Genomic DNA, 16,515 nt, shown 5'->3' with positions numbered 1-16,515 from the left:
GACCCTCCCTGACCCTCCCCTCTGACCCTCTCCTCTCCGACCCTCTCCTCTCCCCTCTCCTCTCTGCCCCTCCCCGACCCAACCCTCCCCTCCCCCCCCCTCCCCTCCCTGACCCTCCCCGACCCTCCTCGACCCTCCCTGACCCTCCCCTCTGACCCTCTCCTCTCCGACCCTCTCCTCTCCCCTCTCCTCTCTGCCCCTCCCCGACCCAACCCTCCCCTCCCCTCCCCTCCCCTCCCTGACCCTCCCCGACCCTCCTCGACCCTCCCTGACCCTCCCCTCTGACCCTCTCCTCTCCGACCCTCTCCTCTCCCCTCTCCTCTCTGACCCTCCCCGACCCAACCCTCCCCTCCCCTCCCCTCCCCTCCCTGACCCTCCCCGACCCTCCTCGACCCTCCCTGACCCTCCCCTCTGACCCTCTCCTCTCCGACCCTCTCCTCTCCTCTCCCTTGGCTTCAGAAACCGGCTCAGCATCCCAGAAATTCAGGCTTTCATGTGGGAGCCAATAGTCACACAGCCTCCATCCAGAAACCATCATTATCGGCTGCTTGCTTTTTCATGGTTTCTTTGAACTACAGCTCCCAGGATGCCTGAAGATATGCAGACATCCCGAAGACAGTGGTTTCCCATAAACTTTTGGGGTTTCATGCTTTGCAAGCAGGAATGTTTTTATTGCGTCGCAAATCCCTTCAAGTCCCTCAAACCTCCATGGCGCTTCCCCACCGAGGGGCAGCCGCAGGGGCCAGAGCCGGCCGGGGAAGGCACACCAAGGGCTTTTCTCTCTCCTGTGTTTTCCCACTCCTTTCAAGAGGGGATTTTGTAAATCGTGCCTTTTCAAGGGGAATTTTGGACTGGGAGGAAGTTTGGATGAATCATGGTTTGCCTGTAGGGATGTGTTTCCCATTTTCCTGGTCCCCATTATTGCAGATTGAAGTGCCTTGGGTAGGGTGGTGAGGGGTTTTCACTGAACTGGGAAGAACTGGGATGCAGGGAGGAGAAAAAGATGCACATTCCTGCACCGGTGCAATGAGCCCAGAAGACTGAGTTTTAATTCCTGACATGCTCACAAATCCTAAGGGAAGACCAGAGAGGGACGTTTTCATTTAGCATGGAGAGATGTGGTTGGAATTACAACCTGGAGGGTCCCCACCTTCCAGCCTCCATCCAGATCCACCCCTGTCCCTGCCATCAGGGCATGGGGAATGCTGGGCACAAGTCCCATGGGTGCCATGGATGCCCGCACAGCTCTGCACCTTCCTACTGCCCATCCTGGCACCAGGAGGGGTCTGTGGTGTGGTGGATGGTGTGGACCCAGCTGCCCCTAATAACCACTTACTCTCTGTAGGAGAGGAAGCACAGAGGGTAGAGTAGGGCTGTGGTAGCACGGTGGCATTTTATGGCATTGTTCTTCTGACCATAAAAATACTTCGCTGAGTTTTTCCCATTTGGTGCTGGTGAAGATCAGTGTTGTATCTCATAGTCAGACTTGTCTCTTTTTTTCCCTTGGTTGCTTAATAAAAAAGCCCAGGATCCCCCATAGCTTGGGGTTTAATAGGTATTTCTTCAATAGGTGCCACTTCACCAGTCTGAGGAGCTTTGTGAGTGAATTGTGGAGGTTCTGGATGCCCTTGGGGGCCACCAGCACCCCAAGCTACCCAGACCTTGCAGGAGGCAGCAGAGGCGTGGGTCAGGCCGTGTGTGCCACTGGAGTGATTGGGGTTGGAAGGGATCTATGGGGATCATCTCACCCAATCCCTGCTGAAGCAGGGTCACCTACAGCAGGTTGCACAGGATCGAGTCCAGGTTCATGTCTGGAGAAGGGAACCCCACAACCCCTCTGGGCAGCCTGTCCCAGCACTCCATCACCCAGTGCAACACGTCCTGGCCCTGCTCTGTGCTGTCCCCAAGCAGTGAGGCCAGAGGGATGCTGCTGGGTCCTTTCTGGGCAGCTGTCCTAGTGCCTCTGGGGTCTGAGCTTATTCTCCCATCCTCCTCCCTCCCTCCACGTGAGCACACTTGGACACGTAAGCACATGTGACAGCTCCTGCCACCTGCCCGTGCCGCCGGCGGGCGCTGGTGGCGGGCGGTGTGGTCCTCTGGAGGGGCCGGGTGCCAGCCAGAAAGAACAACCACGGAGGCCCTGTGGCCGGCTTGCATTAACCACATCACTCCTCTCCTCTCTTGGAAAGGCCTGGCCACCCAGCAGCCCAAAATAACAAGCTTTTCCATTCCTGCTCGCAGCGTGGGACACGAGGCCATGGAAAACAGAGCCGGCTCCAGCGCCAGCGCCATGCTCAGACTAAACAGCGGCACATCCCCCCGGGGCGTTTGTCCCCCGCAAAGGGGACCTGGCTGCATCACAGCTGTGGGGTGGAACGGGACGGCACGGTGGCGATGCCAGGACAGCGTGGTGCTGCCTCACCGTATGTGGGCTCAGCCAGAGTGAACAGAGGAGGATGAAGGTCCCAGGAGGATTGAGCCCCTCCAGGGACCTACTTACCCGTCCCCGCTGACTGCACACGAGGAAAGGGATTTGTTGGATTTTGTCCTTTTCTTTTTTTTTTTTTTGGTCTTTGTTTTCCCTGGAATCTTTTTGGTTGGGATAAAAGCTGTAATCAGTAGTGGGGGAATTCTGAAAATCAGCTACCAGAGCTCCTGGCCCCAGGCAGGATGGGAGCAAGTCTGCACGTCCCTCTGCCTTGGCACACGTACAATCAATCACACTCACACAGCCCGGTTGGAAGAGCCCAAGCTCTCCGTCCTGCTGCTCAGGAAGGAGAGATAGATATCTTCATTAAAAACAATCACAGAGGGAAATGACAGAATTCTGAAAAATAAACAAAGTGATGGGGATTTTGCCCAAGGAAAGGAATTTTTGCCTATTTTATTTCGTGGGTTTTATTTATTTGTTGTCTGTAGATGGATGGATTTTTGGTTTTAAAGTAGATTATGCTGATTTTGAGGATGAAGTATGTTGGTACGTGCCTGACATGAAATGGTGCTTTTCAATGGTTTATAGTTAGGAGTTAGAAAAAGAACTTTGCTTACAAGAATCATGGAATCATAGAATGGTTTGGGTTGGAAGGGACATTAAAGCTCATCTCGTTTCACCCCTTGCCATGGGCAGGGACACCTTCCACTAGCCCAGGTTGCTCCAAGCCCCATCCAACCTGGCCTTGGACACTTCCAGGGATGGGGTAGCCACAGCTTCTCTGGACAACCTGTGCCAGGGCCTCACCACCCTCACAGCCAGGAATTTCTTCCCAATATCCCATCCAACCCTGCCCTCTGGCAGTGGGAAGCCATTCCCCCTTGCCCTGTCCCTCCATCCCTTGTCCCAAGTCCCTCTCCAGCTCTCCTGGAGCCCCTTTAGGCCCTGGAAGGGGCTCTCAGGTCTCCCTGGAGCCTTCTCTTCTCCAGGTGAACACCCCCAGCTCTCCCAGCCTGGCTCCAGAGCTTGGAGCATCTCCGTGGCCTCCTCTGGACTCTCTCCAGCAGCTCCACGTCCTTCTGAAGTTGGTGCCCCATATCTGGGGGCAGCTCTGCAGGGGGGTCTCACCTCAGGGGGCAGAGGGGCAGGATCCCCCCCCTCCCCTGCTGCCCACGCTGTGGGATCAGTGCAGGACGTGGAGGGTTTCTGCATCCCAGCACACACACACAAGGCATGTCCAGCCTCTCACCCACCAGCACTCCCAAGTCCTCCTCTTTTAAGCTGTTTTACAGCACCAAATGGTGACAACAGGATCTTAATGTGACAAGGTGGCAGGCATGCAGATCCCAGCCTAAATACTGCTTAGAATCTGGAGAGAGAGAAAACTTCCAGATCATCTTACGTTGTCTTCAGGATCCCACCCCTTCCAAAATCCTGCTGCCCCTTTTTGGGCCACGTTCATATCAATGGGCTTTCATGTTCCACTGCCTCCTTGGCTCGTACTTGCTTGGGATTGGGTTCCCAACTGGAAGGTGTGTGCCCAGGGAGGGAGATGATACTGGTGCAGGTCCCAGGCCCCACAGTGGGACAGGCATGCTGGGAGTGCAGTGTGACTCACCAAGTGGCACATGTGCCCAGCATCTCTGTCACCACACAGATGTTGGTCAGAGGGGGACAGTTGTTATTGTCAAAATGCAAATGAATAAAATTATTGTTTTGACAGAGAATTTTTAGTGAAAGAAGAACATGCAAATTTACCTTCCATTCAGAGTGTGCATTAGTATTAAAATGTGGTGTTTGAAAGCCAAAACAAAGGAACATTTTAATTTGAGGCTCATCAGATGGTTCCTTCTGCTTGGATTAGCATCACATTCTTTGCATCAAATGCTGTAAGTTTGACAGAACTCTGGTTTTCAAAGAAAACAAGAAAGAAGTTCTAAAACCGCTATCCATTTCCAGGGATTCTTGGTGCTCTCATGTGTTTCCACTGTCCTGAAACAACTGGCCTGGTGCTGAACACTGGACAGGCCAATGGGAATAGACTGTGGGATTCGAGTAGGATGTGTGGTTGGGTTCCTTCCTGGATGCTGCTTTAATCTGGCTTCCAAATAGCTCAGAAAAGGTTAGATTGGATATTAGGGAAAATTTCTTCACTAGAAGGGTGGTCAGGCCCTGGCACAGCTGCCCCAGGCAGTGGGTGGAGTCACCATCCCTGGAGGGATTTAAAAATTATGTAGATGTGGCACTTGGGTGGTTTAGTGGTGGCCTTGGTAGTGCTGAGGGAGTGATTGGGCTTTATGATCTTAGAGGGCTTTTCCAGCCTTAATTCTGTGAAAAGGCAGATCACGATTCTGCTCCAGGGTCTGGTGGGACATGGGAGTCCACCTGAAGAGTGAGGGCAGCGAGGGGGCACAGAGTCATGAGCTGCCCCCAATGACTGGCAGAGACTGTGCTGAAGGGATGGGTTGTGTTTCTCTCCTTGGCCTTCCCCGTAAACACCCTCCAAATAAACCCTGCCTTTGCATGGCCCTCGGAAGCAGCTGTGCTGCTTATTTAAACACACCGCGAGGTATCTCCGTCCTTCTGCCCCTGCTTCCCTTCTCCTTCATCCTTGGGAACACTGACCCGCCTTGTGTTGCAGACCAGAAATAGAGACTGGTCACTGACTTGCTAATTGTAATGCAGCCTGATAATGCCAGCTATAATTAGATTGAGGTATCCAAGTGCTTTTGCTGGCGGAAGTTTTTGTGACCCTGTTATCAGACTTTAAATAGAGGATCCCATCTGCTCTGCCTGGCTCCTGGCTGCACAGCCAGGTCCTGCAGCGTCCAGCTTGGGTCCAGCCCAGCATCAGTCCCGGTGCCTGCTCAGCTTGTGAAGAGCCAGCCTTGGCAGAGCAGCACTCACTGACAATCTTGGGGCACTGATTATGCCCCCCAATATCTGGCAAATGTCAGTGACCACTGAGAGATTTACTGTTACAAAAAAATCCCTTCCCTAAGTCCCAAGTGAGCTCTCTGTGCTGGGCCAGTGCAGGGGCTGCCCTGGGCTGTGGTTACTGGGGGGGTTGCAGCTCTGACCCATCTCTCCTTTACTGCTACAGGGAAATCAAAGAGATGGCTCATGTTGAGCTGTGCTGTGGCACGGGCAGGAGTGCTTCGGGGTCTCAGGATCAACTTGTCCAGAGCTGCAGACACCTCTTCTTGTTCCCTTTTGTTGAGACCTCTACCTTCTTTCTTTACCCTCTCATACAACTCCTGCCACTCTTTCCCCATCTGCAGCATCCCCACAGTCTCCCTCCCTGGCCTCAGGAAGCCTCAGCCTGCTGTCCAGCTGTCCTCCCCTTGAGCACCCTTCTCATGAGGTCAAAATAGGCACCCCCAGCTTGGCTGGGTCCCACCAGACTGGCTGGTTTGGGTTGAGAAGCCGTGCCCTTGGCGGGTGGGTGAGGCAGCACCCTGGCACAGCTCATCCCCTCAGGACTGCACAAGCCTTTGGCTCCTTCTCTGCAGCATCACCCAAGCTTGGCACATCATGCTGCTCCCCAGCCCAGTGAGATAACTCATGGAAAAGTTTGGTTGGGTGGATATGTTCAAATTCATCACTTGCTCAAACTGTGGGCACCCAGAGCTGCTCTGTTGCTCTCTCTGATCCGTCCTGAGCCTGTCAGGGAGGTAGATGAGCCCTGTTGAACACCAGCACTGGCCGGGGGGAGAGGTGTCCTATGTCATAGCCCATGGGCAGGCCTGGGGCTGTGACAATAACAGAGCTCACCAACCAATCACGGCTGAGTCAGCCTGAGAAGTGGGACACTGAAGTCCCAAAGGAAAGTCAGGGACTTGGTGAAGCTGTGGTTAAACCAATGCCCCGCCCTTCAGTTGATGAGCGCAACCTCCTTGGGATGCTCTGCTGCCCTGCAAACCCAGCTGAGGTCCTGGGCTGCTCTGTGGGGAAGGCACCTCACTGCTGTGTTCTGGCAGGACATCACCCCAGATTCCCTTTTCATAGAATTACAGAAATCATGGAATGGTTTGGGTTGGAAGGGACATTAAAGCTCATCTTGTTCCACCCCCCTGCCATGGGCAGGGACACCTTCCACTAGCCCGGGTTGCTCTAAGCCCTATCCAACCTGGCCTTGGACACTTCCAGGGATGGGTCAGCCACAGCTTCTCTGGACAGCCTATGCCAGGACCTCACCACCCTTATCACAGGGAAGAATTTCTTCCTTACATCTAATCTAAATCTGTCCTCTTTTAGTTTAAAACCATTTCCTCTTGTCCTATCACTGTCTGATTAAGTAAAAAGTCACTCTGCTTCTTTTTTAGCCCCGGGCAGCACCTGGGGAGTAGGGGGTGAGCCCTCTCGAGGTGCAGCAGAAGGGCAGTGTCCCAAACAGACACGGGAGATCATCGACAGAAGCCCTGAGTGTGTGATCCTGGCAGGCAGCAATGGCCACGTGCAGTCAGAATCTGTTCTGGAGCTTAGGGAACACACAGGGGATGGCTTCAGACAGGGTCCTCAGTGCTTCCCAGCTCACCTGGAGCTCAGGTGTGCAGCACCCCTTTGGGCTTGGGAAGTGCCTGTGAGCATTGTCCCCTACTGGTCACCAAAACAGTGGTGGAAGAGCTCAATCTATGGTTTGTGTGCCCCAGCAACAGACATTGCTCATGAATTTGGGAGACTGAGGAGGAGGAACATCCAGAGCATGGAGTACATGGCTGTCTGCAGCTCACCAATGAATCCAGAAGATTTGAGATCAGTGGCCAAAACCACTTTCCTGAGTGGTGAGGGCAGGGGCAGGACGGCCTGGCAGCATGAGGGGTCTTGGGGCTTCCTCCTCCAAAGCTCACCTGGGGACCCCAGAGGTTTTGGTGGCACTCAGGGCAGTTTTCAGGATCCCTACCTCAGCTTTCTCCCTTTCTCAATGGCAACAGGTAGCGAAGCAGGGCCGTGCAGGGTGACAGGGTCTCACAGTGTCCTCTGGGGATGGCAGTGGGGTTTGGTGCCATGTTGTAGCATCAGGAGTGTCACAGCAAGCCCAGTGCCAGCGGAGGTGAGGCATCGCTGCCTTCTGTCTGGTGGTCCTTCCACAGTTGAGCCTGGTACACCTCATCTGAGCCTGATCCCTCTCACCTGAGCCTGATCCCCCTCTCATGTGAGCCTGGCCCTCCCTGATTGATCCCTGTCCCCCCTGACTGAGCCAGGTGCCCTGTTCGAGCCCGGTCCCCCTGGCTGAGCCCGCACAGCCTCGTGGTTATGTAAAGCCACGGCGAGCGCAACCAGGAGATTCTTCAGTGTCGGAATCTGAGTCACATGGGGCTGTTTTATTTCCCCCTCTGCTAATCTTGTTTCTATAGAAACAAGATTGGGAGGAAAAAAAAAAAAAGAGAAAAAAAAGAGCCAAGCACAGAGCAAACGAGAAACCTGAGGTGATGGGTGAGGGAAGCGGAGGCGGCGGCTGAGGACGTCGGGCGACGGGTGGGAGCAGGGGACCCCGGCCGGGATGGGAGTGTGCCTATAGGGGACAGGGACTGTCACGAAGAGCCACTCTTGGATGAGCTGCTGCTCTGGCAGTGGGTGATCGGCAGAGCCGGGAGGGAAGGGAGCAGAGGCTGTACAGGTGAGTGAGCATCGCTCGCGCTGCTCCCAGGCATCTCTCCCTGCACGGCACCGCTGTGCACGGCTCCTGGGGGTCCTGTCCCGGCTGCTGCCTTGGCGGCACACTCATGACGGAGCCGTGGGCAGTGGGAAGCGTGCTGCCAGTGAGCAGGGGCTGTGACCGGGGGCTGTGACCGGGTGCTGTGACCGGGGGCTGTGACTGCATGTCCATGGCCACGAGTCTCCCCTTTCCAAAACCCCCCTCTCCTGAAAGACTGCTGCCTGCTCGGGAAGTACCTTTCCAGCTTCGTTTTCCCTCTATTTTATTTCAACTGTACGTGTGCAAATAAGACTGCCAGGATCCAAACCCCGTGGCTGCGGGGAGCGCAGGGCTATGTGCTTCCAGCCCTGCCCACCCCAGGCACAGCCACCTTCTCAAGGCTGGCTGCAGCCGGGATGCCCGTGGGGATAAGCTCAGCTCTAAGCTGTTTGTGCAGTGGCTGCTCCCAAAGGAGGGAGGACCAGCTGAAACGCTGCCTGTTTGCTTGCTGCCAAGTACCTGGGCTGCCCACAGCCACCCCATGGCTCATCCCAGGACTGTTGTCTGTGCTGATGGAAGAGGCTGGGAGCTGCCTGCCTGGAGCTGGGTTAGTTCAGAGCCATGTACAGGCGCGTGCTGACTCCCAAGTCTGAGGCTAAGGCGTGCAACAAGTGGGAGCTATTCCTGCCTGGATGTGCTATCTCCATCACTGAGGGATGGCTGGCTGGTGCCCGTGAGGTGGGCAGGGCTTTGACTGAGTGTGTTGGTGGAGCAGAGGTGTTGCCGGGGCTGGTGCCTGGACTGGCACTCTGGTGACCTCGGTCATCCCTCACCCACAGGTTGGTGCAGCTGTGCCTGCCGGGACCACGGTCTCCCTGCAGCTCTGGCCATGGCACGGCCGAGTCGTGCTGTGCCAGCACTGGGTGAGGTGACACGCTGGCACCCCGGGCGTCCGCGGGCACACGCTCACCGCGCCGGCTGCGAACTGCTGAAAGGCTTCTTAGCAGATCAGCCCACGGTGTTCCTCCAGGGGCACCGCAGGGGAGGGAGGGATGCAGAGCTGAGGGGACCAGGATTTTGCTTGTCATCACTTCCCATTTGTGGCATGGGGGAAGTGGTGGTGAGGCATTGCGAGCCCCCGGCCGGATTCACGCCTGTGCCCGGAGGGTGAAGCCAGGGGGATGAATCCAGTCCCTGTGTATTTCTGTGCTGAGCTTTGGGAAATGTCACTGCTTATCCGCCTGCCTGGCCGGTGAGGGGGCGGAGGGCGGCACTTCAGCCCCTTGTCCTCATCCCAGAGGGCAGCTGAGGGATTTCTGTGCTGGGATGCTGTGTCCTGAGCTGGCTCAGCGAGCTGCCTGAGCCATAGACAGGATGGGGACAGGCTGCCAGCCCACCGTGTCCGTGCTCTGCCTGTGTCCCCACTGCCTTAGCAGACCAGGGGCTTCGGCAGCTGCCCATGGTGGGGTTGGATTCCCAGAAGACGTGTAGGATGAAGAAATGGGCACAGGCTGGTGGCACACACAGCACATCAGGGCTGTGGGAGCTGTGCCCTGCACTGGGCCCATCTCTGCCCCCTTGGCCAGGCTGGGGTCTGAGTGCTGCTCTGGACACCTTTTGCTCATCCTAGTTGGACACTCCAGGGCCCTCAGTGCACACCAGGCTGGGGACAGCACTGTCCCCATCTCCCTTCAGCAGCAGCCTCCGTTTCTGGCTGCCCCTGCCTGCTCTGTGCGGGGTGCTGGGTGCCATGCCTGGTGCCAGGGTGGGGGGTTCGCTATGTCCGACCCCGTTTGCCTAAAGCAGGGGGTTTATGGGGGACATGTCACATGGAGGCTGTGCATCCCTGTGCCGCAGCAGTGGTCCTGCCTTCTGGGAATGCCAGCTCTGTTCTGTCCTTTGGATGGAAGGGCTGATGATGGGTATTTCTGCAAGAGCCTTCAGCACCAATAATTATTTCTGGGAGAAAGATGCTGTGTTCTGACTTAAACACTGACATGGGACTCTGAACATGTGTAATCTGGCTGACAGATGGCAAGTCATAGAGGTGTGATTTATGATACAGCACAGTTGCTGAACAACCTTCTCTGGTTGTCAGGAGACAATTCTCCCCAGCACTGTGGTTGGTGTTCCAATTGATGGCTTTTCCCGCGTGTCCCCTCGGTGTGCAGGGATCGCCACGGAGCCTTGGCAAGTCTCCTTGGGGTGCAGGCACTGCCACAGAGCCTTGTCAGGTGCCAGCTAGGTCTACCAAGCCCTGACCATGCCAATACTGAGCTGCTGCAGAGATGCTGCTTCTGCTGGAGGGCTGGGCAGGTGAGTCCGGATCCTGCCCGGCTGGACCTGGAGCAGTGCCGCGCAGTGGCAGGGCTGGGGGGGCAGTGCTGGCCTTGTCCCCATCCCACAGCTGCCATGAAGCTGACTCAAGGTGACAGTGGCTCCCTGGGGCTTCCTGTTGCCCAGAGCAGCACTTGTGGTGCTGAGTGTGTGGTACTGGTGGGGGAAGGCAGAGAAGTCTTCAGTGAAGCACACAAAGGGATGGATGCTGCCAACCACAGGGAACCTGTCTCACCTGCACAGCATCTTCATGCCTCAGTTTCCTTTAAAATCCCTAATGCTGACCTTTCTCAAGGGATAGGGGCATCTATTAGTGTTTGGAAAGCACTTGGGAAGCAGAAGGGTGGTCCTGGCAGCATCCCCCATGTTAGAGGCTCAACACCACAGAGCCCAGACCTGGGCACAATGCCCAGAGCTGTGGGAGCATCCCCACCCTGGGAGCATCCTGACCCTGGGAGCACCTTGATCCTAGGGAATGAGAGTAGCCCCAGCAGAGGAGCTCAGGGGAGCTGACCACAAACAGGGCCTCGGTGGGGTGAGGGGAGAGGGGCAGAGCAGGCTGCAGTCACGGCAGAGCAGGTATGATTCATTCCCCCTTCTGCAGCACAGTTTATGTAAAGCAGCTCTGTATAAATAGCCAGATGATCTGTAATGTGCTCCTGGCTTCTAATTAGTGATGCTTCTGCTGGAGCTTTTGGGGCTGGCAGAGGTGAGAGGAGGCTGGTTCATGGCTGGATGAGTTGCTGACAGCTCTCAAGGGGGAGGTGCTGGCCTATCAGACCCCTCACGGCTGTCTCCTCTCACGGGGCTATGAGCAGCTGGAGGTGGTGGCTGGCTGGCAGGCTGGAAGGTTGCTCTGGGGGGTGAAAGCAGCACCCCAAGATTCTTGGTCAACTTCTGGCTTGTATGTGGCCTGGCTTGCCTGTCCTGTGTCAGGCAGATCTAGGCAGCACATGCCCTGGGCATCCATCGCCTTTCTCCCTGTGCCTTCCCTTTGATGCCATGATTAGGGAGTCACAGCAAGGCCACATGTTCCTGAGCTCCCAGGTGGCTTCTCCAGCCCCACCAGCACACCTGACCCAAGGACTAACTCTCCTTCATCCTCAGTCCTGTTGCCCTCTTTTCCCCCACCAGCTCTTCTTGGCAGATGCTGTTGGCTCTGTCCAACTTGAAGGATGCAGTGGCTGCTCCCTCCCTGCTCGGGCAGGTGGATAGATCCAGGTAAACCTCCTGAGTGTGTCATTGTCCCAGTGGTGGTCATTGCAAGAGGCACATACTGGTACCACAGAGGCACTTGTTTGTCATGGGGGTTCCTGCCTTCTTGAATCCAGGCAGGGGGGTTGGGATTTCCCAGCACCTCATTCCTGCTGGGGACCAATTTGGGAGGGGTGGCTGTAATGGTGCAGGGAGTGTGGTGAGGATGGGGCAAGTGCAACAAAGAGGGCAGCGTTCTCCAGGCAGTCCCCAGATCTCATGAAGTCAACACCCCCAGCATCCCTTCAGCTGGAGCTGCAGGGTGGCAGGAGCCTCTCCTGGGTGGGTGAAAAGCGAGCAGGAACAGTCAAATGGCACCAAGGAGGTGCTATAGGAACCCAGCAGCACCTGTTCCCAGCACCCAGCCCCATTCCTGGGGGTCAGTCCTGCTCACCCTGGGGTCCACACCATGCCAGTGCTGCAGAGCATTGGCTCCATGCCCGCCCCTCACCCTTCCACAAACGGGGTTGTTATCCATGGCAGCTGAGCTCTGATACCACATCAAGGGAGAGAGAGGTGCTGGGCACAGTGTTGGTGCTGGGCTCTGCTCCTTGGGCTCCCACATCGCTCCTCTTCATCGCCTCTTCCTCCGGGTGCGAGCGGAGGAAAGCTGGGGTTTGGGTTTCTTGCTGGGTTTCTTTTAAGGCAAACCTCATCCTTTACATCAAAGTAGGATTTCTTCTCAAGAATGTAAAGAATGACCCTGGAAGGTCTGAGCGGCTCTTTGCCGGCAGTGACTGCAGAGACAAGAGCCCTCTCCAGAAAGCTGTCTCCACCCTATCCCCAGCAACAGCAATTCATAAGCTGAAAAATAAATCAATAACCAGAGTTAATGAATTGAAGATGTCTGTGTTTAAAATGTATCAGGGAAAAAACTGTTAGCTGGCTGGGGCTGGCTTAATTATTGTGAGGAAAGGCAGGGAGCTCTCAGTTCTGAGAAATACCTTTGCTTTTTCTTTCTTTTTTTGGAGGTATTTGGTTTGGTTTAGGGAGAGGAAAGGAAGAAGGAGAGAGAGAAGAGAAGGAGAGGGAGAGGGAGAGGAAAGGAGGTTTCTGCAAGGCAGGTGGCTCCTGAGCAAACCTCAGTGCCAGTTCTCTGCCACTGGGCTTGGAGACAGTGCAGATGTGCCTTGGAACATCAGCTCTCCTCTGGAGAGGGCTGGAGTGGAGAGGGGTGTGCAGCATGTTCCCAGAGCCTGCAGATGCTCTTTTCCCAGGTCCCAGGTATGTGTGGGACATCCCATCTGGTGGGAAGGGGCTTTATTAGCACAGATAGGTCCTCCAGTTGAACCCATTTGCTCCCACACATTTCTGTTTTCTCCTCTGACACCTCTCCAGTGTGAGCTGGTTTTTGTGTCAGTCCTCCTCAGGGAAGCTGTCCCAGTGTCTGGGAGCCCCAGCTGGGAGGCCACAGGGGCTCCAGGGTTTCTCTGAAGGAGTGTGTGGCCAAGGCAGGGGTCAGTTTTGATTCTCTCCACCAACATATCGCTGGCTGTTTCTCCAGCATTGCCCATCATCAGTTGGAGTCTGAGCAGGAATGCAAAGCCTGGGGAGGTGATTTTGCTGCAGAGGGAGCAGGACCTGGTGCTCTCAACCTGCCAGGCTGCACCTTCAGTTGGCAAACATGGGTCTGTGCTGGTCCTGTCCTGCTCAAAGAATGCTAAACCTGCTGCTCTTCTGCTTCCCTGTGCCACTGACCCTCTGGGAGCCCCCTCCTTTCAGTGCTGAGCATCTCCACAGATGTGCCACTGGGAGCTGGGCACTTCAGTGCCATTAACGCCTCTCCTCTCCCCTCCCCAGGTCGGAGAGCAGCCTCGCTAGGTTTGCCCACCGCTTGTCGGTGAAGCAGAAGCAGGAGAAGAGAAGGAAAGCTGAGTATGCCTCGGCCGAGCTGTCTGCATTCCGGCCCAGGTCTCTGAGCATTGAATGGTAAGAGCTGCAGGACAGGGCTGGGGGAAGGAACTCCTGCCTCTCCAGTCCCCCTCCTGTCCCCTTTCCCCCCTGCTGCATCTCTCTGTCCCTGTGGAAGCCATGTCCCATGGGACAACACCCCTTCGAACCCCTCCACCTGCTGCAGAGGCTGCCCCAGGGTATCCCCCCAGAGCATCCCCCTTGCCCCAGTGCAGGGAGCAGTGAGGAGCCCCAGGGGCTCTTTCCTTGGGAGGTTGAAGGAGACCCCACAAACTGAGCCATGAGAGTCTTTCAGGGCTCACGTGGGTGTTGGAACTGTGTGTGTGCTGGGGCACATGAACACATAACCTCTGGCAAACATCACCACTGCTGCTTGCCTTGCCTTCCCTTCCTTCCCTTCTCAAACCTTCCCATACCTTCTCAAACCTTCCCTTCCCAAACCTTCCCAAACCTTCTCAAACCTTCTCTTCCCAAACCTTCCCAAACCTTCTCAAACCTTCCCTTCCCAAACCTTCCTTTCCCTATCCTGGGTTTCTGAGCTCTGATGCAATAGTCTTGGAAGCAGATCACAGTCACCCTTCCCAGTGTTAGAGGTGACCTGCTAAGGAGATTTAAAAGAGCTGGGAATTGCATTGCTTTCTGCTTCCTTAGATGGATAAAGGAGGGTAAAACTTAAAAAAAAAAAAAAAAGAAGGAAAAAGGAATAAAAAAAGAAATGCTTAGAAATTGCAAGAATGTCAAGTTTGGTTTTCATTTTCCCTGCTTTTTTTGGAGATCTTTCTGGCATCTGTTGTGTGTTCTAACACTTCAGTGTGAGGTTGTGGAACCCTCCTCAAAGGCTTCCTTTATCTGTGAGGTTCGTTGGGCATCAAAGCTCACTAGGTATTAATGAGCCAGACAAAGAATTCAGGATATCTGGGGACAGACTGCTTCTTCCTTCACTTGCACAACTTTCTTCCCTTTGCTAAGACGGTGTCATCAGGAAACCTGGTCTGCAATTACTCTCCATCTCCCAAATAGACAAATATGTGAATTTGTAGTGTAGCAAATAGGAAAACAAGCAAAGAGCTCATTAAAAACAATCAAAGTTTGTCTTTATTCATAACAAACAAGCATGAGAAGTCAGCAAATCTCCTTCCTCCCTTTAAATGTCTCTTTGAAGCCCTCGGATCCCAGTTTAGCCCTGTCAGGGGATATTTGTGGTACATTTTCCCTCGCTCCATAGCATTTTCCTGGGGGAAGCCATCTGTCTTGTGTTTGGCAAAGCACCTTGTGCAGCAGCGACTCGCAGCAGCGGGAGATGATGCTCTTTTAGAGGCATTTTGTAAACCAGCTTGGAAATGAGCTCTGGGTGAAGAGGGATGGCCTTTGCTTTTGGTTTTCCATGTGCCATCTCTGGAGCTGGAGGCTGCAAGGCCTGAGAGATGGACCCAATGTCCCTGTTCCTGCAGGGACACAGGCACAGGTGGCCCGGCCAGGGATGATACCCAGGCTGCAGCTGCGGGTTTTATCTGTGGCTGGAGACACCTTGAGCTGGATCAGACATCCAACCTGGCAGCCAGGCTCAGGTGGGTCGGGGTGCTGGGGTTCAGGTGCCAGCAGGGCACAGAGGAGGGGGCACCATGACAAGGAGGGGACCCTGCCCACCGCCTGCTCCCAACCATCTCAGCGTGCTTCTTCCTCCTCCTTTCCTCTTTGCCGTGGTTAAGCAGACACCCAGGAGCAGTCTTAGCTGAGTTGTTACAGTGCAGGAATTTTGTTCCCTAAGAGTAACTGTGGCACCTGCACAGGGATCCTGGAGTGCTGCTGCTCCGCAGGGCATCCTGCACCTCCAGCTGTGCCTGTACCTGGCCCACATGTGCGCACGTTTCCTTGGCAAGGCAATTCAGAGGCTTTTTTCAGCCTCCTCTGCAGCCAAGACCTCCAAAGGGATCCCCTGGCCTTTTCCCTGGTGTGAACAGCTTTTCTCCGTGTTCCCTGTATGTCACCAGGGATCTGTGCCCATCACAGTGGGATCAGCATCCTCAGATAGTCTCTCCAAACCATCCTGGGCTGTGGCGGATGGAAAACATGGCTCACCCCCTGGCCAATCTACAGGTGACTCATTTGTCTTCCAGAGCAAGTACTTGCATCAAATTTGTCTGTATTTATAACCCAGGGCCACCACTGCATCCTTTCCCTTACCTCTGTGCAGAGGTGAACACCCACACTGTGTGTGATGGGTTCAGCTCACCCCACATGGGCTGGAGGGCCATGGAAAAGCGATGGACCATTTTTTCCCAAATCAGCAGCTCCTGAGCATCCTGCCTATCATAACCACAAGACCTGAAGGCAAGGGAGGGCTCCTCAACCTGCTGTTACCTATTGCCAAGGAGGAGGTAGAGAAGCCAAACATCTTCAGTTCCCTTTGCTTTGTGTCAGTCTGGGGCGGCAATTAGTGTTTCCTGCTTGAAATTCCTTCCAAAGCATCCCCAGACAGGGCAAACTGAGCCAGTTTTCCAGTGTCCCAGTTATTCAGGTGCTCAGGTAGAGCTGGATGGAGCCAAGGTAGCAGAGAAGGAGCTGTTCAGTGTCACAGTGGCTGCCTGAGCACAGCCAGGTAGGATGGGACAGAGATGCCTTCAGCTCCCCTTGGCCCTTTTCCCAGTCCCTGGGGACACCTTGGGCCAGAGTCCCTGGGCCAGGGGATGCAGTTTATTTGATGCCACAATAAAGGAGGTGCTGGATGTCCTGTGCTGCCTACCCAAAAGCTCAGGGCTGCTCCCATGGCAGTTCTCACATTCCGTGTGTCCATCAAAGCACATCTCCCTGGTTGGGCCACGCTGACGGGTCGTGATCCCCCCGGGCACAAGGCAGGCTTTATTCCCATGGCACGTGTTCATGTGCTGCACCAGGCGAGCGGAGCACGGTCCTGCTCCCCAGCTCGGCCGGCAGCAAGCGAAGC

The 16,515-nt window shown here is 55.2% G+C and overlaps 1 protein-coding gene across 5 annotated transcripts in view; it reads left to right on the top strand.

Moving 5' to 3' along the window:
• Positions 1-16,515, top strand: part of LOC108494326 (ankyrin repeat and fibronectin type-III domain-containing protein 1-like) — a 195,118-nt gene that overhangs the window by 140,482 nt on the left and 38,121 nt on the right. For 2 of the 5 annotated variants that reach the window (XM_017808688.1, XM_017808692.1), the window contains one exon: positions 13,461-13,589. The exons of 1 other annotated variant lie outside the window; for it this stretch is intronic. In XM_017808688.1, the coding sequence (XP_017664177.1) occupies positions 13,461-13,589 (129 nt within the window). Of the gene's footprint in view, positions 1-7,853; positions 8,052-13,460; positions 13,590-16,515 lie in introns of those variants that run through there. 2 more of the 5 variants (XM_017808691.1, XM_017808693.1) reach the window with 2 other exon arrangements.

Source organism: Lepidothrix coronata, unplaced genomic scaffold (assembly GCF_001604755.1).
Source record: "Lepidothrix coronata isolate B3197 unplaced genomic scaffold, Lepidothrix_coronata-1.0 Scaffold24, whole genome shotgun sequence".
In the NCBI taxonomy this organism is placed as follows: Eukaryota; Metazoa; Chordata; class Aves; order Passeriformes; family Pipridae; genus Lepidothrix; species Lepidothrix coronata.
This window is presented reverse-complemented; position numbering and strand designations above follow the sequence as displayed.